General features: G+C 41.0%; 1 protein-coding gene across 5 annotated transcripts; it reads left to right on the forward strand.

Annotated features, from left to right (window-relative positions):
* Positions 1-22,759: 22,759 nt before the first annotated feature.
* On the forward strand, positions 22,760-25,181 carry LOC125718991 (dolichol-phosphate mannosyltransferase subunit 3-like). 5 transcript variants are annotated; one of them, XM_048993361.1, is made up of 2 exons: positions 22,760-22,800; positions 24,741-25,181. In XM_048993361.1, exon 2 carries the CDS (start codon positions 24,789-24,791, stop codon positions 25,065-25,067), a length of 279 nt encoding a protein of 92 aa, XP_048849318.1. In that variant the 5' UTR covers positions 22,760-22,800; positions 24,741-24,788; the 3' UTR covers positions 25,068-25,181. The 5 variants fall into 5 exon arrangements, with proteins under 5 accessions (XP_048849318.1, XP_048849316.1, XP_048849321.1 ...); XM_048993359.1 differs by having other exon boundaries at positions 22,787-22,878; XM_048993364.1 differs by having other exon boundaries at positions 22,797-22,826.
* The last annotated feature ends 791 nt before the right edge of the window (positions 25,182-25,972 follow it).

A 25,972-nucleotide genomic window follows, 5' to 3' on the forward strand; every position in this document is an offset into this window, starting at 1 on the left:
AGCAATAAACCAATCAGAATGACGCGTCATCTAACCTGGCAGTGGCACATGATCTACAGCAGGTTGCTATTACAATGGTGCGTCTGCCTGGCAAGCCAGATGACTTTTCACCCGGGGAAAAGGGAGCTGCTCCCGTGCGAAGTGAATATGTGCGAGCACATCATTTTCGAAAGCACCGCTGTTCCACCTAAGCCTTTTGAGAAGGAGCAGGGTGTGTGTCCTCATTTTCTGGCATCATTAGCCCACCCACTCAGTGCCATAAGCGGTATAATGATGTCAGATGATCAGGGAAAAGAGAAGCTCGCTGCTGAATGAGCACAGCGGCTGGGAACAGGGACTTAATTATGCTTGTGTGTTTTTTATTTTAATTTTCAGTCTGCAGTTTGCAAAATATAAAAGTGCAATCTTTGCTGAAACAAAACACAATCTACCGTTTTTTAAGGTCTTTTAATATGCTCAAATAAAAGGCAATAGGGCTGTGTTTTTCTACATCTCACAGTTTATATTCCTTACCAGGCTACAGACGATTCAGCACTGCCAGCTGATCCCTCCGTGCCCGCGCTGTGGCCGGCGTACTCTCCTTTGTTGGCATCGGCACATGCACTTCAGTATCATGCCTTCTGAAGTCCTCTAATGCAGTGGTTCTCAAACTTCTTCTGTCATGCTCCCCTTTGGAAGCAGGTGACCTTTCATCACCCCATGTATCCACCCTACCCTTCACGTTTGTTTTGCTGTCTAAAAAAAAAACCCAAAGGCACTGATTGCTATTCTCCCCCTTGAAAAACGTATATTTAACTATGGTCTGATTTGTGTTAAAATGGAATAAACAATAAAGGATGCCATTAAACTTGTGTCAGTTTCATCATTTCAGAGATAGTTGTTTTTTTGTTTGTTTTTTGTGGAAAGGTACCAACAAATTTGTCCGTGTGTGTGTGTATGTCTGAATGTATGTGTGTGTGTGTGTGTGAGTGTGTATATATATATATATATATATATATATATATATATATATATATATATATATATATATAGTCAAAAGCATTGGGATACATCTCTGAATCATTGAATTCAGCTGTTCCAATCACTTCCATAACCACAGGTATATAAAATCAAGCACCTAGGCATGCAGACTGCTTCTATAAACATTAGCAAAAGAATGGGTCTCTCTCAGGAGCTCGGTGAATTCAAGCGTGGTACCGTGATAGGATGCCACTTCCATTTGTGAAATTTCCTCACTACTAAATATTCCACAGTCAACTGTTAATGGTATTATAACAAAGTGGGCAATTGGGAACAACAGCAACTTGGCTGTTGGTACACAGTAAGCCATGTAAAATCAGAGCGGGGACAATGCATGCTGAGGCGCACAGTGTGCAGAAGTCACCAACTGTCTGCAGAGTCAATAGCTACAGACCTAAAAATTTCGTGTGGCCTTCAGATTAGCTCAAGAAAAGTGTGTAGAGTGCAGTGGTGTAAAGCACGCCGCCACTGGACTCTAGAACAGTGGAGACATGCTCTCTGGAGTGATGGATTACGCTTCTCTGTCTGGCAATCCGATGGATGAGTCTGGGTTTGGCGGTTGCCAGGAGGACGGTACTTCCTGACTGCATTATGCCAAGTGTAAAGTTTGGTGGAGGGGGATTATGGTGTGGGGTTGTTTTTCAGGGGTTGGTCTTGGCCCCTTAGTTCCAGTGAAAGGAACTCAATGCTTCAGCATTCAAAGTCATTTTGGATAATTTCATGCTCCCAACTTTGTGACAAAGTTTGGGGATGGACCCTTCCTGTTCCAACATGATGGTGCACCACTGCACAAAGCAAGGTTCATAAGGACATGGATGAGCAAGTCGCAGGTGGAGGAACTTGACTGGCCTACACAGACTCTTGACCTCAACCTGATAGAACATCCTTGGGATGAATTAGAGCGGAGACTGCGAGCCAGGCCTTCTCACCCAACATAAGTGCCTCACAAATGCTCTCCGGGAAGAATGGTGGAAAAATTCCCATAAACACGCCTAAACCTTGTGGACAGCCTTCCCCGAAACGCTAAATCTGTTATAGCTGCAAAGGGTGGGCCAACTCCATATTAAAGCCTATGTATTAAGACTCGGATGTCATTAAAGTTCATTTGTGTGTGTAAAGGCAGGTGTCCCAATACTTTTGACAATATAGTGTATGTCATTTAAAGCAGCGTTTCTCAAACTTATTTGTCCTGGGGATCAGTCATGTCAGGCTTTGGGGCTGCAGGGCCCTGCATAAACAACCGCCCCCAACTCCCCGAGGATGCGTATCTGCATAGATAGATAGATAGACAGACAGACATGTGCACAGATATTATTACTGTAGATAAATAGAATTATTATTATTATTATATCTGACCTGATCTGACTGAATTTTGATTGGTGCAGAAGCGAGGCTCCGCGGACCGGCAGGAACCCTCTCACGGACCGTCACCGGTCCGCGGTCCATAGTTTGAGAAACGCTGATTTAAAGGATTATTTAAATTATCATTTAAATGTCAGATAAATCACTTTAAATATCTTTTAAATAAATGTAATTCAGATAATTATTTATGCATTAAAATCTGTCAGTTACCCATCAAACTAGCGTGCATGCTCTAAACAATACGTTACAAGCTTCACAATGGCGGTATGATTCGCCCACAATACATTTCCATACACAGTCCGGGCAGCACTATCATCAGTTCCAGAGATGTACAGTAGGCGCCGCCATTGCTCTATTACAAGGCAGTAGGCATTGGGGGATTTCGCTCAAATGTGACTCAAGATCAAAACTCGAGACTTTATTGTCAAAACATCCATGTATAAGTACAGCATGCATTGAAATACCGTTTCCTTGATGTAATAAAATCCATCTCCATAAGGGTGTATCTTCGGGTATAATACAATCTTGCTGTTATTTTCATTACTATTATTTTTGGTGCTTAGCTTACACTTTCATCCAAATGAAATTACATTATATTTAAAAGCAAATGAGATAAAACTCCTTGCCATAAACTAACGATGGATTTGAACTCGTTCAATGTTTTTCCATGTAGGATTTCAAAAGCCTCATAAAATTTGCACGCTAAGGACTTGACAACTAAAAGTGAGGGGAAAATACTTGTCTTTTCATTGTTGTACATTATGGGATGATTCCTTGTTTTTTTTTCATTTGAGTGATATCACCTTCTCGGTTTTCTTGAACCAAATTTTTCGACACTACAGAAATTTTATAATATATAAACAATCTCTTCCCATTTTATTGGAAATACGGCAGTAAAACACTGAAAAGAATCAGCTTAAATAGGACTAACAAAAGTTGACACATTAGGTAAGTGGGGTTATCAGATGGTGTTTAAATTATGGCTGAGTTGGTTAAACAGGACTGTTTGACAAACTTCCTTGAAGAGCAATGCTGTGTGCAGCCTTTAAGACGGGGCAGAGAAAGAGCAGGGAACACGAAAATGTTTTAAGCAGAAAAGCCATTCATCTCTTAAATGCCTGTGACCTTTCACCCTAGTGGTTACTGAGACAACAGTTGAGGGTTTGCACCTCCCCCCACCTAAAAGGTCAAAGGTTGACAGGTGCCTTTGGGAAATGGCGGGTTACGTGTACTTGGACTCAGGGGTGAACAGCAATCAAGAATGGAAGAGGTCTTGTATTGATTCCAAAAGACAAAGTGCCCCCATTCCAGGCTGTCTTAACCGCTTGCCAAACAAGGAGCACTTTGATTCCATATACTGGTAAACTATGACTAGAACAGAGGTGTCCGATCAAAAGCAGTGCTTTTGGTTAATTCCTAACTTGCATAGAAAAGTGATTTCAATGAATCTGAAAAGCTACTTCAGCAACAATGAACACTGATAAATATTCAGTCAAGCTTGCTAAAATTAATTGCCATTCTTCCTATATCTCATCTATCTTTTTAAGTATTTTCTGTGATTTATACTCAATAACTTTCAAATCATGAGACAAGGAGTCATTTTCTATTGTTAACATAACGGGTTTTCAGTTTTTTTTTCTCCAATTGCCTTGAAAAAATGCCTGTACTATGCCTTGAGGGAACTTAGAAAAAAGTTCGCTACCAAGTGAATCATGGAAGACTAATCGAGGACAAATACGGGAAGAACAAAAGAACCACAATAATCATGACAGAAATATAAACAATTAAGTTAGCACCCCTTATGAACAAAGGATGGAGTGAGAAAGGAAATAACAGACCAATGAAGTGCCAGCTAGTCGTTGAAAAATAGGAAGTTAATTGTAAGAATGAATTTCAGAGGAACATTCCAGACTTTTTGGTCAGAGTAGAAAATCTGAATGCAACACCACATGATGGCAAAACCGAGATACACACCCTGACAAGAACATACAACACAGCCAACAATGACAGTTATGTACAGTATAGATACACACTAACAGTTACACATAACACAACCATATATCTGCATGCTAAGATGCTACAACACACAACTCTACAGTGCTAACATGATCTGCATGGCACACATTAAAAAGATCTATTAGTACACTAAAATATTTGCAAAATCAGATTTAATATCAAATCCGATTCCACAGTGCTACTAAGTTTAACTAAAAATGCTTCCTTTGTTTTGCTGACTTGTCTTCTTTACTCAGCATATGTGACCTATTAGCTTGGACCCCCCTCCCCGAAAGGTCAGTTACTCAGGACTAAAGTGATTCGTATGGAAAGATGTTTGCACTATGTAGATATTGCTCTAAAGCAGAATTAGCCTTTTAGGTGTGCAGGTCATATATGATGTTCCAGATAACGCCGTATTCAGGAGTAGCTTGGTGAGGTCATATTTCTGCATTGCAATTCTTCAGTGTGATTTTTTAAAACTTTCAGGCTAATTGTTTCCTTATCTGTCTCATTCAGGGTAGACTCTCTATTTTCCCAGATTTAGGGTTTTGGTGACATCCCCAAATTTATTACATATCAATCGCAAGTCCACACCTGCTGAAATCTATTTTATATTATACCACTGGCTTTACCAACACTTCTCCAACTTTAATTTTAAGTAGGCCTATCTGCAAACATACATGAAAGTTAGGCATCTGAACTACATGCAGAGAGTAGAAGAATTCATGGTGGTGTGTGTGTTGGGGGGGGGGGGGGGGGGGGAGTTGCATTGATCATATTTGCGGACCAAAAAGTCCCCAATCTGTGGTAAAACCTGATACTTCCTTACTTTTGGGGGCATTTTTCAGGTCGCCATTTGGATAACATAAATTTTATAAAAATCAGTGACTGCAGTCAAAAAAGTAAAAATGCCAAAAGTCTCATACAGTGGACCGTTGACTTACAAACTCAATTCATTCGTAAGGGCTGGTCGTAACTCAAGTTAGTTGTAAGTCAAGAATATTTTTCCCATAAGAAATAATGGAAATGCTCCTAATGCGTTCTGAACCTCCTAAAGCACCCTTTACCTAACGTATTCATAATAAAAAGGGTTGTATAATGCACGTAATTTACCAGAAACACCAATAATTTCCCTAGTGTACTCATCACAAAGTTGCTAAATGTGCCTAGCCTATCAGAAACAACAATTTCATGCTGTACTCACCATTCAAGTTAACATCTTTGGCTTGCAGGATGGGGGGAGGGGGAGGATGAAGTGGAAGGTGGTTATTGTCTGCTTCACCATGTCTAGCTATGCTATGAACCCCAGTTCTCGCTTTAAAGTGTGAAACCACCTCTTACTGGCACGAAATGTTTCACCATTGTCACTCATTGATGGCTTATCCTTTACGAGATCGGCATTTATAGCCCTAGCTTTTTCACAAATTATAGGCTCAGATAAGCTATCACCTGGCATCTGCCTTTCGTTTATCCACACTAATAATAGCCTTTCTACCTTCTCTAACTTTGTTGATTGTGACTTATTAATTTGAGTAACACCTTTAGCAGCACTAGCTTCCTTATACAAATCTTTTCTTTGCAAGATTGTCGAGATGGTGGATTGCGACATGCTGTACATATTACTGAGATTGGTCACATGGACGCCACTCTCATATTTCTCCATAATTTCCTTCTTCTTTTCGATTGTGATTGCTTTCTTTACCATCAGGTCAGGTCAGCTTGGGGAGCAAGCGCTGGTGCAGCGCGTTACTGCACCCACCACACAGCAAAACTCCTTGGTATCCATGCCAGCGATACCCCAGGCAGATACACGGTCCAGTACCAATCTTCGGAAATGGCCACCCAACTGCCACAGCCAGGTGTTACGTGGGTGTCCCATTGGCCTGGTCCAGCCGCTTGGGTCCTCAGCAATGAGGATCCTGTGAGCCAGATCACCCTCAGGGAAATGCATCACATAATGCCATAACTGACACTCCCTTACAATGCAGGTAATGTGCCTCATTGGGGACTCCTCTAGCAACCGCTCGTTCAACACAAAGTCAAACCAGTGGTACCTAAGTGTTCTCCAAAGAGACACAGTACCAAAGGAGTCCAGTCCCTGTCTCAGCTCACTGGATAGCATCCATGTCTCTCAGTCATACAACAAGACAGGGAGCACCAGGACTCTAAAGCCTTGGACCTTCATCCTCTTGCAAAGATATTGGGAGCACCACACACCCCATTCCAGTGACCTCATGACCCCCATACTCTTCCAATCCGTCTACTGACTTCATAGGAAGAGTCACCAGAGACATGAATGTCGCTGCCTAGACAGGTAAATCTCTCGATAAGGTCGACATTCTCCCCGCAGACACACTACTGATGGCTGGGCCCAAGAAGTAATTACATGCCTGGAACTTGGTCTTTATCCCGGACACCCACAATCCCAGACACTCCTCCCTCAGTCTCTTGAGAGTCCTGATCAGAGCCTCCATTGACGCCGCTAAGATCACAGCATCGTCAACAAAGTCACGATCAGTAAATCTTTCTTCACCAATGAATGCCCCACAGCTGCTGGACCCCACGACCCTGCCCAACACCCAGTCCATACAAGCATTGAACAGAGTAGGAGCAAGAACACTGGCAAAACCTAGAATCAACTGGGAAGAACACACTGCACACTCCCTCCACTCTGCACAACACTCATAGTGCCAGCGAGATGAGAGTGTCAGTGAGATTGGATGGTTCACAGCTGATCGGAGGGTCAGCTTCAAGAACCGTGGACCCAGAGATGTCCAACATCCTAGTCGGAGGGTCAGCTTTAAACAACTGCTCAAAGTAGCTGGCTCAGCGGGTCACAACTGCAGTGTCATCCATAAAGACCGTTCCATCATTCGCCCTGACTGCAAGTCTCTGAAGAACAGATTCAGATATGCGTAATGCTTCAATTCCTCTGTAAGCAGGACATGGGTCACTGATCACAGATAGTGTGTCCCCTGCTCACAGATTTGTCTAACAAACACCTCCTTATCTGCCCTCAGAACCCTCACAGCCGTCCTTCTCAGTTCCTGAGAAGATGTGCACTGCCACTCCTCTCGATAATATCCAGGGTGCCCTGTGGGATGAAACACCTCCTGCGGGACATCACATCTGGGGCTGTGGTTAGCAGCACAGGGGCACCACAGGGAACTGTTCTCTCTCCTGTACTGTTCACCTTGTACACCACGGACTTCAAGTACAACTCTGAGTCGTGCCATATGCAGAAGTTCTCTGATGACACTGCAATTGTAGGCTGTATCAAGGATGGGCAGGAGGCTGAGTATAGAAGCCTTGTGGAGGACTTTGTGGGATGGTGCAGAACCAACCAGCTACAGCTGAACATCACCAAAACAAAGGAAATGGCAGTGGACTTCAGGAGGTCTGCCCCTCCATTGCTGTCTGTCACCATCGACGGGGTGAATGTGGAGACTGTCAGTACATGGAAGTACCTGGGGGTCCACCTTGACAATAAACTGGACTGGTCTGCCAATACTGAAGCACTTTACAAGAAAGGGCAGAGCAGGCTCTACTTCCTTAGGTGGCTGGGGTCCTTCAATGTCTGCAGCAAACTCCTGCTTATGTTCTACCAGCCTGTCATGGCCAGTGTCCTTTTCTATGCTGTGGTATGTTGGGGAGGCAGCACTAGGAAGAGGGATGCTGGACGACTGGACAGGCTGGTGAGAAAAGCTAGCTCTGTGGTGGGCATGGAGCTGGAGTCACTGACATCAGTTGCAAATAAGAGGACCCTGAGCAGACTGCTCTCAATACTGGACAATGACTGTCACCCTCTGCATACCACTTTCTCCAAACAGACGAGCATGTTCAGTAGTAGGCTCCTGTCTCTGATTTGCAAAACAAACGGTCCTTTGTCCCTAGGGCCATACAGCTCTTAAACGTCACATGGAAGGGTAGGAGTGTCATGGACTTAAGTGTTTAGCCCTATACAGCACACTGCCCTCTATATCATGCACTGTACAAAAAATCCCATTATTTTTATGGAAAAAAGCTGGCAGCTGTGTGTTGGGAACTTTTTCAGAGACCAGTAGACGTCCTACATGTGGTTACCAGAATTATTCTGTAAAAAAATACTGTACAACTTTACAGAAACATCAGTCAATTTTACTGGCTTTCAATGTAAAACATCCACCAACTACATGTAAAGTTTACTTGGTTTCACTGTAGAATAACCAACGATTAGATGTAAATTACTGTATACTGAAATAACTGGTACAACAGCAGCATAGCCCTGCTAAATTAAGATAGATGTTGAATCTATAAATTTACTATGTAAAATGTTACAGTGTTGGTATGTGAAATTAACAGGCTTTTTTGTAAAGCTGTTTACATGTTTACTGTATTTTTTTACAAAATTATTTTGATAACCACAGTTGTCAGCACTTGCTTGCTCGGGAAAACACGCTCTTTATTAGCAGTCCGGGGGGTATTCCATGAAAGTAGCTAAAGAAAGACAGACTTTCCCGAAAAAGTCAGACTCAACCAAGCACCAGCTCTAATCTTAGCCTCATGTCGTTCCACGAATGCAGTTCAGCTTTAACTAACCAAGGCTCATTCAAGGCAGACTTGCAAGATGGCGCCATGGTAGGCAGCCGGTTACCTCAGCTCCCAGCTCGTTTCTTTCTTTTTTCTTGTTTGGCATATCTGTATATAATGTATGGATGTATGTATGTATGTATGGATGTAGGTGCATAGAACGGGTGTATATATGTACATGCCAATACCCAGCACTACCTCAGTAGGAATTGTATATATAGTAGTTAAACAGTTGATATTTATTACAACCCACTACCCATATTTCATACGGTGTATGGGTGCACATAGGCATTATTATTCATTATTATTATTATTTGCTCTATCCTTTTATATTCTTGTTGGCTGTCTGGAGTTGCGTTAACACGCAAATTTCCCCACTGTGGGATCAATAAAGTCCTATCTTATCTTATCTTATCTTATCTTATAGTCTTACTTAGTGTGCACACCCGAGATAGTTAAGAAGCCTAAATGAATGGATGAAGGATAGATTGACTAAATGAATCAGAAAGCATGTAAAATGAGAGCGGTGTTTCCTTCCGCTGCAGAACAAACGCTGCTGATGGACCTGTATGAAAAATACAAAGATATAATTGCTAAAAAAGGCAATACTGTGGCCATAAATAAAGCCAGGGAGTTGGCTTGGCAATAAATTGCAGACAGACTACATGAGTAAGTTACATAAATGTTACAAGTGTCTAATACAGTGGCACAATGGTACAGTGGTTTATGCTGTCACCTTACACAGCAAAAGTTCCTGGTTTGATCCCCATAGCCAATGGGGAACCTTCTGGGTTGAGTTCACGTGTCATTCTTACTGTATGATGTTATTCTGTATTATTCTATCTACGTAAAATTCTTTCAATCGCATCCATGTGAAATATTCTGCACAAATAACCATATCTTGTCTTTGCTATTTTAGTAATTAACTTTCAAAGTAGACAGTGACTAAACAAAATACAAAAATATCTTCCCGTTCATATTATGTTAACAGATTTTTTTTTTCCAATTTTAGTCATTGCATTTCACGTTTGACTTTTGTAATATGCCTACGCTTTTATTTTACAGTAAAATCCCGTTAAAACGCACGCGTGACTATTAATAATCCCGACTACGTATCTGCGCTTGATACCACCGACATGCCGTGCGCCTTGTAGGCGGAGCCTGCATGCCCCTTATAGAGAACAAAACTACGCTAGATATCACCGGCATGCCACACGCCTTGCACATGGAGCCTGCATGCCCGTTATAGATGTTTTTCGTATGACGTCACGACAGTCTGTGCACACAGCATGTCGGCCATCTTGAAGTAATCGAAGAGGTTCTTGATACGGTCGGACAGCGTGCACTTTAAAAGGGCAGGGAACATATGAAGAAAATGGTTAGTTTCTGCGCTGTTGTTGGTTGTATGGTCTATGATGAGAGTGACATTGACTGGGCATCGAGCTTGAACCTTGGCCATGGAAAGTTGAAATGCACCAAACCTGTGGGGAATGAGAGGGGGAAGAGGAAAAGAGAAAGAGAAGAGAAAAGGAGAAAACTAGAGGCATCAGAAGCATTACTGTCATTGATGAAGAGGGCAAAATGAATGAAGAAGTAAATATTCCTGTTGCAGATGAGGAATGTGGCACATCAGCACAGACAGACATGCAAGGGTCATTACTCAGCTGACGATGGAGAACTTTGATTTGAGGGAAAAAATCATGTCCTCAAAATTGTGTGAAGAGACGTTTCGACGTGATGAAGAAAAAGTAAAATTATTTACTGGATTGCCCAATTTCAAAGTCTTAATGGGTGTGTTCTGACTTTTTGCTACAGACGCACAATAATGCTTTGACAAAGTTTCAACAATTAATTTTAGTGCTTATGAAACTGAAGCTGAATCTTCCTCTTCAGTATATTGCTCATATTTTTGGCATTTCCACTGGCACTGTATCAAAAATTTTCTCCAATACACTCAATGTCTTGTTCATCAAGTTGCAGCATCTGATTTATTGGCCAGATTAGGACGAGCTTAGGAAAACAATGCCAGTGGAATTTAGGAAACATATTGGACTTGACACAGCAGTAATAATTGACTGTTTTGAAATATTTATTGAATGACCTTCCAACCTAAAAGCTAGGACCTTGACATGGTCTTCCTATAAGCATCATAACACAGCCGAGTATTTGATCGGTATAACTCCCCAGGGATCTATTTCCTTCATTAGTAAAGGATATGGAGGGCGAGCCTCAGACAGGGCAATTACTAATGATTGTGGAATACTTGTTTTTGGCAACACTGTATTGGCAGATAGGGGTTTTAATGTTGCAGACAGTGTTGCACAGGCAAGTGCAGTTTTGAAAATCCCTGCATTCACAAAAGGAGCATCACAGCTATCAGTAATGGCTGTTGAAACGACACGACATTGCTTGAGTGGTCCATATAGAACGGCTCTTTGGTTTGATGCGAAACAAATACAAAATATTGCAGGATACGCTCCCAATTGATTATCTACTATCAAATGACGGTACGCCTGCAATCTACAAGATTGTCAGTCTGCTGTGCACTATCAAATTTAAGCAAATCTGTTGTGCCTTTTAATTGATGTTCATACAGTCAGGTCCATAAATATTGGGACATCGACACAATTCTAATCTTTTTGGCTCTATACACCACCACAATGGATTTGAAGTGAAACGAACAAGATGTGCTTTAACTGCAGACTTTCAGCTTTAATTTGAGGGTACTTACATACAAATCAGGTGAACGGTGTAGGAATTACAGCAGTTTGTATATCTGCCACCCACTTTTTAAGGGACCAAAAGTAATGGGACAATTGGCTGCTCAGCTGTTCCATGGCCAAGTGTGTGTCATTCCCTCATTATCTAATTTACAAGGAGCAGATAAAAGGTCTAGAGTTCATTTCAAGTGTGCTATTTGCATTTGGAATCCGTTGCTGTCAACTCTCAATATGAGATGCAAAGACCTATCACTATCAGTGAAGCAAGCCGTCATTAGGCTGAAAAATAAAAACAAACCCATCAGAGAGATAGCAAATACATTAGGTGTAGCCAAATCAACTGTTTGGAACATTCTTAAAAAGAAAGATCGCACCGGTGAGCTCAGCAACACCAAAAGAGTTGCAAGACCACGGAAAACAACTGTGGTGGATGACCGAAGAAATCTTTCCCTGGTGAAGAAAAACCCCTTCAAAACAGTTGGCCAGATCAAGAACACTCTCCAGGAAGTAGGTGTATGTCTGTCAAGGTCAACAATCAAGAGAAGACTTCACCAGAGTGAATACAGAGGGTTCAACTAAAGATGTAAACCATTGGTGAGCCTCAAAAACAGGAAGGCCAGATTAGAGTTTGCCAAACAACATCTAAAAAAGCCTTTACAGTTCTGGAACAATATCCTATGGACAGATGAGACAAAGATCAACTTGTACCAGTGTGATGGGAAGAGAAGAGTATGGAGAAGGAAATGAACTGCTCACGATCCAAAACATACCACCTCATCAGTGAAGCATGGTGGTGGTAGTGTCATGGCGTGGGCCATGTATTTTGTAGTTTTCCAAATTTTCATGACCTTTATATCTGTAACTATAGCCTGATTTCATACTTATGCACTGATACATGGCTAAACAAACTCATTATGATTAGTGAATAAAGATGTACAGAGAAAATGATTACTTCTTACGACTTTGTCCTTTACGTTTGAGGCGTGGTACACTGTTACAGTCAGGACAGTAAAACTTTCCCTTGGCCAAGTTATAATCCAGGGAGGTAACGGTGGCTCATTAAGTTTCTGCGAATGGAGCACCCTATCCATGTGTACGCAAAGGTCACGTACAATGCATAGGCCTACATCACGAACCCATCCGGATACAAACTGGTTGTATGCATCAAGGCATTTTGTAGTACACCACATAATTAACGATGTCATAATATGACACATCCGCATACTTCGACACTTCGTCAGTCCAGGCTGATTTTTCGATCAATTTCGCTTATCATTTTATCTTCATATCTTTCACTTTGTATAATTTACTCCTATAATCTAACAAAGATTTTGAAGACATTTCTTAATGAATGTGAAACAAATTCTAGACACAAAATACATGCAGTTCGTTTACCTTGAGCACCTCCAACATGGTGGCGGTAAACAAAGGAAGTCACGTGTTCGAAAAACCATCTATAGCGAACAAAATTACGCTGAATATCACCGGCACGTTACGTGCCTTGTAGGCGGAGCCTGCATGTCCGTTATAGGCGAATAAAACTACAGCTAAAAGCGGCCCTGGGGACCAAATTGTTTGTTCATTTTAAGCGAAATTCCGTTATATGCAAATCCGCTATATCAGATGCTTTTTCGGCATGTTCTTAAAGGCGCATGGCCGGGACCAGCAGGCCTCGTCCATTATGGACGATATTCCGTTATAAGCGAGTCCACTTTAACGTTATTATGCATGATTTTTATTGGCTTTATTATATTGATTATGTTGCAATCTCAGCTCTGTTCTACATATTATGGAAGTATCACGCAGAGGATTATTTCAGAAAATGTGGTTTTTATTCTCTCCTTTCTCGTCTTATTTTTACTCGCAGCACTGACCTACAGGTTTCCATTTTTTAATATACACAAGACTCATTCTCCCGCTAACTCAAACAAACTCATGTCATTTTGGTACACCTTACAGGTTAACAGAAATAATTCAGTCAGATAATGTAAAATATTATGACAGATGAGGACACATTCAACAGATTACATGACATGAGTAGTAAGATCACGGAATTTCGTCCGATGGAACGATCTTTTGGGAATCTGTCCCTACACATCTGACGTTCTTTGAGACAATGCTTAACTAATAGAGACAGTTAACCTGGTCCAGCGCAAACTTGTTCACTCGCCTAAGTTACTATGGTAGTTCAGCGGGGATTCATTTAAGATACGTTAACGGAACTCCCACTTAAATTAGCCACACTTATGGAAATAAATCAGATTTCCCCTTAATCCTGCTTCGTAGAACACCCCCTTGAAAAGAATTACATCAGACACCTAACAAGCACCAAAACAGTCATACGCAGGAAACACGAGGTTGTCAGACGCTCAACTGTAAGACGCCCACACAGTGGGAGATTTACGTCAGCTAATTACACAGGAAGATCGGACAGGGTACACACAAGACACAGGTAAACACACGCGCAACAACAAGGAAATATAACTATTAACAATAACAACAACAATACAAAGGCTACTTACAACTGCATGCGGGGCATGCTGGGACATGCACCCCACGGGTGTTTCAGTATTTTTTATCACCTCAGTGAAAAAATACCTTCTTATCAACTGACCAGAGGTGTTGCCACGAGGTGAAGTTCTGACGGAAGCCCCGGATGTACCATCAAAACCAGAAGATCAGAGTTGTGTGGGCTATTTCTTGTTGGTTTGTAACACACGAAGCAAAAAGCAAGTGTTGATATATCATTAAAGTTTCATTTAAAGTTTTCTCATCTGTAAAGCACAGAATATTAATTTGTAAAATGTAGCACGGCTTCTTTCAGTATTAACAAAGTTGACATGATTAAAAAAAAAATTATTTTCACACCATTGTGTTGTAATTTTAACTTTATTGTATTGGTTTTTATATTACAGTTTATATGCGTTTAAACTACAGTAATTTGTTGTACAAGATACATCTTCTGGATGCACTGGGACGCATCATCAGTGATGTAACCTGGGGTCACTGGGTGTTTTGGGTCAACATCAGACACCCTCGCCCAGGCGACCCAGGCGACCCAGCTGAGGTTGATCAGACCTCAGCTTGCGTCCCAGAAGCAACCGCCCATGGATCAGCCCTCTTTATACACAGCCACCTTGTGGCCTTCTCTGCGGCTTCACTTATAGATCGAATGGCCCTCTTCTTAGCCCTCCTGTTAGGCCCAGTTGTTTGAGGACTTTGCAGAGTGTGCAAAACATCAACAGCCCACTTCTATTGGCTAGTAGTGAGTCTTCCAGCCCTCTTCCCAGCACTTCTCCACTGGCTCCTGGTACTTTGCACATTTCCTTTCATTTGTCTCTTCCATCCGCTCTTCCCAGGGCACTGTCAGTTAGAGCACAATCAGCTGTGTTGTTGCCTCCGAGATGATGATTATATCTGGCCGGAGTGATGTCGTAGCGATATGCAGGGGGAACTTCAGCTGCTTCCCCAGGTCGGCTTGCAGCTGCCAGTCAGAGGCTGTGTGTAGGAGACCTGAACCTCTTCTTCGCTGTCGACAGGGTTCCTCTCCAGCTTTGACAAAGGCGATTCTTGTCTTTGGGGCAAGATGGTGTTTGCCAGGGATGATGGCATTGCATCTGCTTTCTGCCTCCGCCTTCAGTGTTTCCCTGCAAGTTGGAGGACCACTTGCAGGGCCGGATGCAGTTTAACGTTATACCAATTAGAGAAATTAATTATATAAAGTACTGCACTGACCGAAATTACATCCACAAACACGTGTCTGGGCTCAGACTAACGATTACGAACGCTTCTCGGGCATCTTGGGGCATCTCGAGTTTACAATCGCACAATTGGATACACATTTTGGCCTCGACCAGCATTCAAGTTGTAACTGAAGACTTCGTACCAAAAGTCAGAAGTCAAAACTAAAACTTTGGTCGTAACCCAAGTTATTCGTAACTGGAGGTTCCACTGTATTTTGTTTGGTTATTTACGGTTCAACGGCTCAGGGGTCAATGGCATCATTGACGATGCCGCATATCTTTCTCGCTGTATATCCCCAGATACATCCCCATCAGCACCATAAAAAAGGGGGGGGGGGTTTGGCCAGGTGTGAATGGCTCATGCATACACATGAAAGTTACTACATATTCAATGAAAGGAGCCAGAAATAGTGACATGAGTTCAGTTTTTCTTATTTATTTATCCAACTGAATGTTGCAACTACACCATTTAGTCATCTTCATGTATCATCTGGGGCCTGTACTATGAAGCGGGGTTACTGGTTTATCGGGGTAACTTGTTGGATTTAAGGTAGTCTGGGCAAAATGTAAGTGAACGAATATGAAGTCCATTTAAATTGCGGTACCTTAAGTCCGACAAGTTACCCCAATAAGCCAGTAACCTCGCTTCGTAGTACAGACCACAGATACCTGGGATCAAAACAAACTGGCACCATTGCTTACCATGTACTTATATAATGTTTCTGCAAGTGTTCCAAACTGCATTTTGCAATGTCTGTACTTTGATGACAAACTATAAACTTCACATAAATATGACGTATTTACAAAGTACATTAAAATAAAGATGAGTGTAATGCCAAAACAAATATATAAGAAATAATTTATTTGCCATGAATGAAGTTTATGACATTGAAAGAAATGTGTGACCATGCCCCAGTCAGTGAATGTGTTTTCCCTACCCCGAGACCCCCAAGGGTTAAGGGTAGGGCTGGGTAGGGGTTAAGAATCTCGTGATTGGGATTAGGCTTATGGCCATAGAAATGAATGGACAGTCCCCACAAAGATATGAATACAAACGTGTGTGTGTGTGTGTGTGTGTGTGTGTGTGTGCCTGGCCCAGAAGTCAGTGTTTATATCAGGAAGCAGAGGGATCCTGTTTGCCTGGCGTGGCCCATTTGTTGTGCTAACTAAGTGCTTGACTGTCGCCTTCCTCTCTCTCACATACACAGTCTCCCACACATATTTACCCAAGTCTTTCTCTGCCACTCTGAAGAACATGCTGAACAATATGCATCCTTTCATATTCTCAGTGTGGAATCTGGGACAGTCATCTCAGCCCTGGTCCCCCTTCCCCCATACCCTAGACGCACTGCCTTGGTTGAACATTAAACACATATTTATCTCTCCCTTTCCGCTCTACTGAGAGAAAAATATTTTAAAACTGAGTATAATTAAATATATTGCCATTTCCGCAAGTGTATATACTGGTATATTAATATCAAATAATCCTTTTCATAATTATGAAGACCAGGATATTCAAGATGCACAATTCACTAGCAGAACTACAGTAACCTGTGTCAGTATTGGTGTTTAGGCAGCTGTCACTGTCTCCCTGTTTTGTATTGTACACTTTCCACATATTCAGTACCTCACCACTCACCCTCTGCCCATCACCCCAGTGCTCACTGTCCCAAATCTTTATCATCACCCCTTACTCACCACCCCATCGCTCACTGTACAAATTTTCATTCACCACTACTCACTACCTTGGTGCTCACTGTCCAAATTCTCACTCACTCCCTACTCATTACCCCAGTGCTCCCTGTCCAAATTCTCACTCACTCCCACTACCTCAGTGCTTAGTGTTTCAGTTTTTTCTCATGATTTACTTAGTAGGCTGATCCCTCCACCTGCCCGCCCAGGCTTTGATATAAGTAGGCCCTACTTGCTTTGGTATGAGTTGCCGACTGATCTGCTGTCTCCCAACTGTTGTGTCTGCCAGAGCTGTTTGTGTGTAGGCTTCCTGTGTGGCCATAGTGAGGGAGTGAAAAACAGAGGCTTTCACAGAGCAAAGCGCCGTTCCCACAGTGCAGCAGTCACGCATACTGTTACTCTCACTGAGAACAAAGGAGCACGTGAGCCAGAAACAAGAAGGAACTGACTTTTCTTTGTCCAAATAATGTTTATGCCTCTGCCTTTTGCACACTGACCTCCGTATCCTGTACGCCCCTTTCTTTGAATATGTGGAAGTTTCATACTACATCCCCACACTGCATCCCCACACTGCATTAGCGTCTGATTACACTGCTTCTTAGGTAGTAAATAATTTAAGATTATATTCATTTGAAATGTATTATAGTTTGTCTACATCACAATAAATATACACAATTATACACAAAGTATGACATAGTCATATACAGTTCCCTCCACCAGTGAGGTCAATTCCTTTATTTTTGCTGTACACTGAAACAATGAATATGAGACAGTAAATCAGTAATTCAGCTTTTATTTTTGGGTATTTACATCTAGATATATTAAACAATGTAGAAGATATCATCGTTTGTAATGGGACACCAAATTTTTAGGTGAGCAAAAGTATAGAAACAGATTAAAGTGAACAATACTTAATATTTAGTTGCACATCCTTTGCTTGCAATAACTGTACCATGTAAAACAGAATATGCGTGATGTCCTACTATATTAAACAAAATACTTTTTAAATTTCTTTTCATGCCATTCTGATCTTTTTGTTATATCAGTTCTTCCGACCATCTCAGGATGTCCCTCACGGCAGCTTGATCAACTGAGTCGAACGCCTTAGAACATCGAAAAAAGATTGGCAATATTCAGATCTCCATGGGGTGCACATCACAGAGGAACTCCCATGGACGACCAACACCATCTCCCTAATCAAGAAAGCCCAGCAGAGACTACACTTCCTGCGGCGGCTGAAACGAGCAAGCCTCCCCCCTCCCATCCTCACCACGTTCTATAGAGGCACCACTGAGAGCGTTACTCATCGGGGTGCCTCTCCCATCACTACAAGACACATTCACCACAAGGACCACAAGGACAGCTCAAAAGCCTGCAGCACTGTGCAGGACCCCTCACATGAACTGTTTACCCTGCTGCCATCCAGGAAGAGATTCTGCAGCATCACACCATACTGCCCCCCAGGGTCCTCCAATCTACCTCAACCCTCTCTTAACCCACCTGACCTACACTGTTTTCAATTTTTTTTTTAAACTGACTCTGCTGCTACACCCTCTGATATTATACCGATATCAAACTATTTATACTGTATTTATACTGTATTTTCACTCAAATATCACACTGTATTTATACTGTATTTGCACACAGATTTCATATTGTATTTATACTGTATTTGCACAAAAATCATATTGCACAAAACAATCTTATTTTGTACTATGCTCCACAAAGCTGTTAGCATTTACTGCCATTGTACTTAAAATAGTTCTCAGTTCATTTGCACTCTTCTTTGGTCTCTGACGACTTAGTTAGAATTGTCTTTTTTTCTCAGTATCTCCTGACTACTGTGTCAACTTACACTATGTGTAAAAATTCAATTATATATATATTCTGAGACTGAACTTCGCCATCTCGTTTTTCTGTATACGTGTATATGGAAAAATGACAATAAAGTTCACTTTGACTTTGACTTTGATTTGTATTTGATAAGAACCGTCAGTGCCAGGATGCAATCAACGGTAGATTCACCACCCATGCAATCTCTGCAGAACAGATTTGGATTTGTGTAATGCCTCGATTCCTCTGTAATGAGTCTAGTGACCCATGTCCATTTGTGTCACATGCTCACAGATCTCTTTAAAAAACGCTTCCTGCCCTCAGAGCCCTTGCAGCCATCCGTCTCAGTTCCCAGTACAAACTAGAGTTGCCATCAAGCCTTCTGCTGCGGACTGCTCTTGATAATATCCAGAGCGTCCTGCATATCGCACCTCCTGGGAACACTGGCAAGATTAACACAATCTTCAGCAACTTTCAAGGTCTTGTCACGGCAGTCACACCCATTTCTGCAAGTTCCTCATACAAACTGTGTGCAAATTCACAGCCTGATCTGGGAGTCTGGCCAGGTCCAGCCTCATTCTCCTAGTAGGTGGTAGTCTACTCGACTGAAGCTGAATCTTCAGAGTAGTAACAACAAGTCTGTGGTAACAAACTGGGCACTGGACCCTGCAGTTTTGTAGGAGCCTCCAGTGTCTGCCCACAAGGATATGAACGATCTTCTTAACAACACCACCAGTACTGGAGTACCAAGTCCAATGATGCAATTCAGAGCACTGAAACCAGAAACCAGCGATCCACAGCCCCTGACCTTTAGCTAAGTCATGGAACATGGACCCACTTTCACCACTTTCATAGGGTGGTGGATTGAGGAATTTCTCAATAGTTCCTGGAGGGTAGCATCAAATACTAACAGCACAATAGAGTTACTGCAGGATAGATCATTTGTGATACACTTAAAAAGGGTAAGAAGGTTTAAAAATCGGATTATATATTATCAGTGCCTCAGTATCAAATTAACATGTGCATTAAAACATTTAGAGAATTATCCCCTACTAAAATATCATATTTAGGAAACATTAACAGATAAAGTTAAAATATTGGATATAGTTAGCAACGCATAACATTACCCATGAAAAGCCTATTAATGGTAAATTACGTTCTCTTAATTCTATTTCATCCAACGTTGTGGAATTATACAAAAAAGGCTTCGAAACATTTTTTTTTTTGCAGAGTGACAGCAGTTAAATATTAGGTATAATATATTAGCATGTGATCACAACTCCCTGGGTTTTGCAAGCTTTTCCCGGTCCCTTACTTTTAATAAACCAAACATTAAATTTCCCAAAGGTGTGGTCTGTAAATGCAGCATTTAAACATGATTACCACACTTTTTTTGCAATCTTTAGTTACACTGAAATTTCTCCTGCTGACTTGAGACAATCGTTTTTTTTCTCCTCTCCATGTCACTGGAGAAACTGTACAATTCTACAGCTTTCTCTCAATGACTGGAGCATCCCCACGTAGCCTAGCAAACCATGGTGGAGATTATATGCAAAGAAAACATAAATCCAAAGCAATAAACAGCAGCAACAGACACTGTAACCAAAGTAAGTGTAGAACAGGGGTCGGCAACCTACGGGTCTTTTACCACGTGGCTAAGACTCTTCTTATAATGATAGATGAATTCACATTTTCATGTCTTAACATATTATGATAATACTTTTGTAAAGATAAATCATTTATTTATAGGTTAATATTATTATTTTTCGTTTACATATTTACTTACCTATATGTGAATGAGGCAGTCCGTCGCACGCTTCTAGGTGTTACGTCTTAACTGCATAATTTACATCTTCATTTGCTAAAACGAGATTACGTCTCTGATTAAATGGTATGCTTTCTGGAGTTTTCTTAAGAACCTGAGATTGGATGTATGCTTCAATGTTTATTGGGATTCATAATTCTTTCAAATACTTTTTTTTAATAAATCGTCACCATGCTTTCCCAGGTCTTCGTAAAAATTATTATATTTTCTCTGATTTTCTCTGATTTATAGCCAGCTGAATTCGGAGTGGTGAGTACATTTTGCACTGCTCGGTCAGCAGAGTTACAAGTAGTGAAGTGGAGAACGAAGAGCAGACGACTACAGAGCCAAACGAAAGGATGAGGGTGAAGACCATCGCTACACAACTAATCAGTGTTGTACTGTTAGTCACCTTTGCGCTGTTAAACCAGAGATGCCCCACTCTCCCCCCCACAAAAAAAAGTTTTTCTATAATAGCTTTTGTAAGTACTTGCACTTTTATTTTTGTGTTAAATGCACATATCACATTGAAAAATCGTATCTCAATCCCCCTTCTTTACCCATTGTGGCTCTTTGTAAATCTTGGGTCAGACATTTAGGAGAAAATGGCTCTTTGCTTTAAAAAGGTTGCTGACCTCTGGCCTAGAATATGTCAACAAGGCAGGTAACCTTGATGGACTACATCAGTATTGTAAATCATTGTATTTAATGACTATTAATTGCCAGAAATCACTGTTCTATCTCTCTGTATTTAATGCATTCAAATGGACCGCCAAGCACTTCCTGGAACTATTTGAAGTCCACATAAACCACATGATGATCTAGTATTTTGAATTTCTGTTGACACGACTCTCTCTACGTCTCTGCATATGACTGACTTGTGTCAGATAAGGAAAATATCCTATAGTTCAGGGGGGTCTTCCACAAAACAGGATTTCTTGCTTAGCTGGATAACTTATTGGATTTAAGGTAGTCTATCTTTGAACCTTATCTTCTTTCTCTTACATTCAGCCCAGACTACTTTAAATCTGATAAGTTACCCACCTAAGCAAGAAATCCTGCTTCATGGAACACCATCCATGGGTAGCCAGTTTTATCCAGAAAGAACCATTGTGTGTGTGCAGGTTTTTGCTGCAAGTCCCACATTAGATTACAAACTGATTGGCTAAAGAGTTCTTACAGCTGGGTTTGAATAGCTGACCTAAAGGTTATTCCAAAAACCTGCTTACATATTGGGGGTTTTTTCATGTAGCTGGGTTAACTTAAGCAGAATGTCATGATTGTCCAATTGGAATGCTCCTTACCTAAACTCTTATTGGATGATCATTACTTGTACCTTAAGGTAACTAAGCTAACTGAGAAATTCTGCTTCGTGGAACAGCCCCCCCCCCCCCCAACTTTGTGAAACACCCCCTGGCTCTTTGAGGATAAGATTACCTGTTTATTCTGTAGTTAATGGTTATTTTGGAGGGACAGTGTGCAGCAGCAGACCAATAAGTGTCATTGTTTCCCTGCAATCTAATGAGAAATCCTAAGGAGATGCTGAAGATAAACTTAGATATTATTCTTCTGCTGAAGCCAGGTGAAACTGGTAAACTTCCGATCACAGGCACAGTGGCTTAGCCTGCTGAATTCCACATTAGTACATACATTCCATAGTCAAGCATCTCTGTCTTGTATTTCTTGTTGTTCAGTCGTACCTCATTCTAATCACTGTGTGTTCTTTGTATGTGCCACGTGTAAAGACTTTTCTTTACCATGAATCTATTATCCTACAGCATGTAGATGTTAATGTGACAAGAATGGTGAATGCATACCAAAACATACTCCAAACGCAAAAGGGCAACAGATGACAAAAGCTGATTCTGATTTGCTGAATAATTCACCTTAAAGAACACGGAAGCTAGAATTTGAATGAACTGGCTTTTCCGTTACAACCAAAGTCTCAGTTTTAGTCAAATGAGAATAGAGAGTATGACATGAGCTTGTTTAAATGCCAACTACAAATCCCACAATTCACTCCAGGTCCGTGACGTCATTCACATGGGACTGGGAAGTGGTAAGCCAGTGACGGCGGTAGCTGTGGTAGTTTTTTATTAATTGAAACATGTTGTATAGTTTGTCTTGGGTTTGCTGGGTATGTTCCCGGAATGCTTACTTAATGCACGAAAATACATTGTTGTATATGTGCAATATAGAACAATGGTAGTATCTTTATAAGGTATAAGAATAAGGTAGCTGCCGTTAGCCAGCTAGCTAGATAAAGTGACGTGGAGCTTCTTAGACCTGACCGGACTTCTTTAGTTTACTGTATACTGATGTAGTATTTAATGTCTAAATTTTTCTGTGTGCAGTGAATTAATCTAGATATAATCTAGACTTTTTTTTCTGATTACACATACAGCTCTGTATTTGCCATGTCCCAACAGATGTATCATGATTTGGGCATCCCGTCGCTTCTGCCAGATTTTAACACCCAGTCCTTGCTGTGTCAGATCTTTCGTCCGGGTTTGACTTGCTTCCCTGTACCTTACCTGATATTTAAGAAATATTATCACATCAGTCAGATATTAAGATGCAGTGTCAGATACTTGGCTGTGAAATTCAGTGTAGACTGAGGACTCCTGATAGCACTGATCGAATGGCAAGCCTAGTTGTCTTTTCATCAGATAAGACTCAGCTTCACTTAAAATGTACTAGTACAAATGATCTTACTAGTAAAAAATTACTTTTTTGCTATTATGAATATTTCTTAAGATCTATTAATCAATTTTGACTAATAAGAATTTACTAGGAAGAACTGTGTTGTTACTAATAAATTATATTATAGATATCTATAACGCATTTTTAAGTAGTAATATGTTACTATTTACTTCCATAGAATTTTTGCCTTTCTTATCCAAAATTCAATTTTTGCCAGTAAAAAGTATTGTAGATATCTTTAATTCAGTTTTTACTAGTAAGTTATTACTAGTAGAAATTCACATTTAAGACATTTATTTCCGATCTCTAAAATATAACTGCAGATATCTATAATTACATTTTTACTAATGAATTATGGATATGTAGACCTGGATTTGTGACTAGTCAAAATGCAGAAGCAGATATCTGCAATATTAGTTTGTACTAGTCAAAATTGAACTAATGATATCAGCAATATGACTTCTGGAATTTTGGATGTGAGGCAAAAATTCAATGAAATATATGTATAAATATATGAGTAAAAACTGACCTATTTTTTCCTAGTAAAAATATAGTTCGTTTTAATTAAAATGATATTTTTTCTAGTAAAAATTACATTTTTATTAGTTAGAATGTTATTTTTATTATTAAAAGACAATTTGTCTTGCCATACTGATCACATTGTATGAGCTTAACCTAATGCTTGCGGTTTGAGAGGCTCCATGTAGGAGTTTTAAGCCCCAGGCCTGTGGTGTCAGTTACTGCTGCAGAGAAGAGACCCCAGCTGTATGTCTGTGCCCTGAGTAACATGAGTACATGAGTAGGTGATGCAGAATATATTTATTAAACTGATAGAAATCCTGAGTATGGTAGCTGCCAGTTAGCAGGCCAGCTAACTGGACGTAGAGGTTGCTAATCCTGATGGCTTTGCGCATGTTTTTTTCTGCTGTATCCTTCATGCCTGAGTTATGTTTGTTGCTTGCACTGTCTTTGCACTTGGTCTGTTACATTACATGTATGTTTTTCTGTGCTGTATGTACCTTGTTGCTATATGCACAAAAATATCCCTTGGGATCAATAAAGTTTGTCTAATCTAATCTGGTTAATTGAATAGAAAACCTACAGGTTGAAACTCTACGTTTTTATACAACTGAAGTAAAGGTATATTTAGGCATGCAGCATCAGCTGAACCAGAATCAGAATGTTCAGTTAACTGAGGAGTTTATAGCTTGCAGCTTTTGCCAAATACATTTGGAGTAATAGAGAGAAATATAGTTTTCCGGGTAAATTTGTTGAAATCCTGTTTCACTTTGCCAGGTCCACTAGTGATTCTGAGCTCCCCACATCCCATTTGGACTCTTCATCATGACCAAACTGCTGGAGTGGTTGCTGTGCATCTTGGTGGTGATGTGCACTTGGGGGCTGCTGACTTTCGACCCGCTGGACCTGAAGCTGCCGCTGGTGTACAAAGAGGTGGCGTGGCCCATGCCAGTCTATCTGCTGGTGGTGTTTGGCTGTTACTCTCTGGCCACAGTGGGCTACAGGGTGGCTACCTTTAATGACTGTAATGAAGCCGCCCAGGAACTGCAGGCCCAGATCAAGGAAGCCAAGCAGGACCTTCAGAAGAAAGGACTGAAGTTCTGAACTGTAGTCTGTGATATGAGATCACATTCCTTCTTTGGAAGATCACGTTGTCCCTGGTGTATCCAGTATGACTTGGCATTGAGATGTGCAGTAAAGCGATGTTGTTTTTCCAAACTCTCGTTATGAATCTCATTGTCCTGTGGGACAGATGAACTGAAAGTCTTGTTCTGTGACAGGAATCAGTCACTTGTTATGTGTTAATGCAGTTATCTGTAGCTATAATGGGAAGTTTCTACATTTTTTTGTGTGCATGATGAATAAGTCCATATAATCAGTGCATCCCAAAATTTAAAAAAAAATGTGTAGCTGAATATACAGGTACCAGCACTTATTGTGGTCTGAGTAATAATCTTTGAGCTTCATTATTTGTGGAAATATGAATATGAATTTACCATATGCCTTGGTTTGGGCATCCTCTCGCTTCTGCCAGTCATTAACGGTAAGTCATTGCTGTGTGAGATCTTTCGTCCGGGTTTGACTCACTTAGCTGCATCTGACCTGATACATAAGAAATATCATCATATGAATCAGATACTAGATGCAGATGTCGGATGGAGGTTTGTTAAATTCAATGCAGGCTGAGGTCTCCTGATGGCACAGATCGCACCACAATAGCTTAAATTAATGCTTGTGGTTTGAGAGGCTGTTGGGGTGTAGAAACCAGGAAGGGGGTCAACATGGATGAGGGCACTGTGACTCTGTGTGGGCGTTGTGAGCCCTGGGCCTGCAGTATCAGTTACTACTGCAGAGAGAAGAGGGTCGAACCAGCCCAAGCGGCATCACTGTGGCATCTGCAACATGAGAAGATGAGAAGTGACTATGCAGAGGACACATAGAATATGTCAGGAGAAAATTAATTGTGTGCTTCAATGCTTACAGTCCTGGCAGGCATCCATATTCACAGC

The sequence above is a fragment of the Brienomyrus brachyistius genome, chromosome 23 (genome assembly GCF_023856365.1).
Source record: "Brienomyrus brachyistius isolate T26 chromosome 23, BBRACH_0.4, whole genome shotgun sequence".
NCBI lineage: Eukaryota > Metazoa > Chordata > Actinopteri > Osteoglossiformes > Mormyridae > Brienomyrus > Brienomyrus brachyistius.

Coding starts and splice junctions, on each gene's coding strand:
- LOC125718991 (XM_048993361.1), top strand. CDS start 24,789: ATGACCAAACTGCTGGAGTGGTTGCTGTGCATCTTGGTGGTGATGTGC.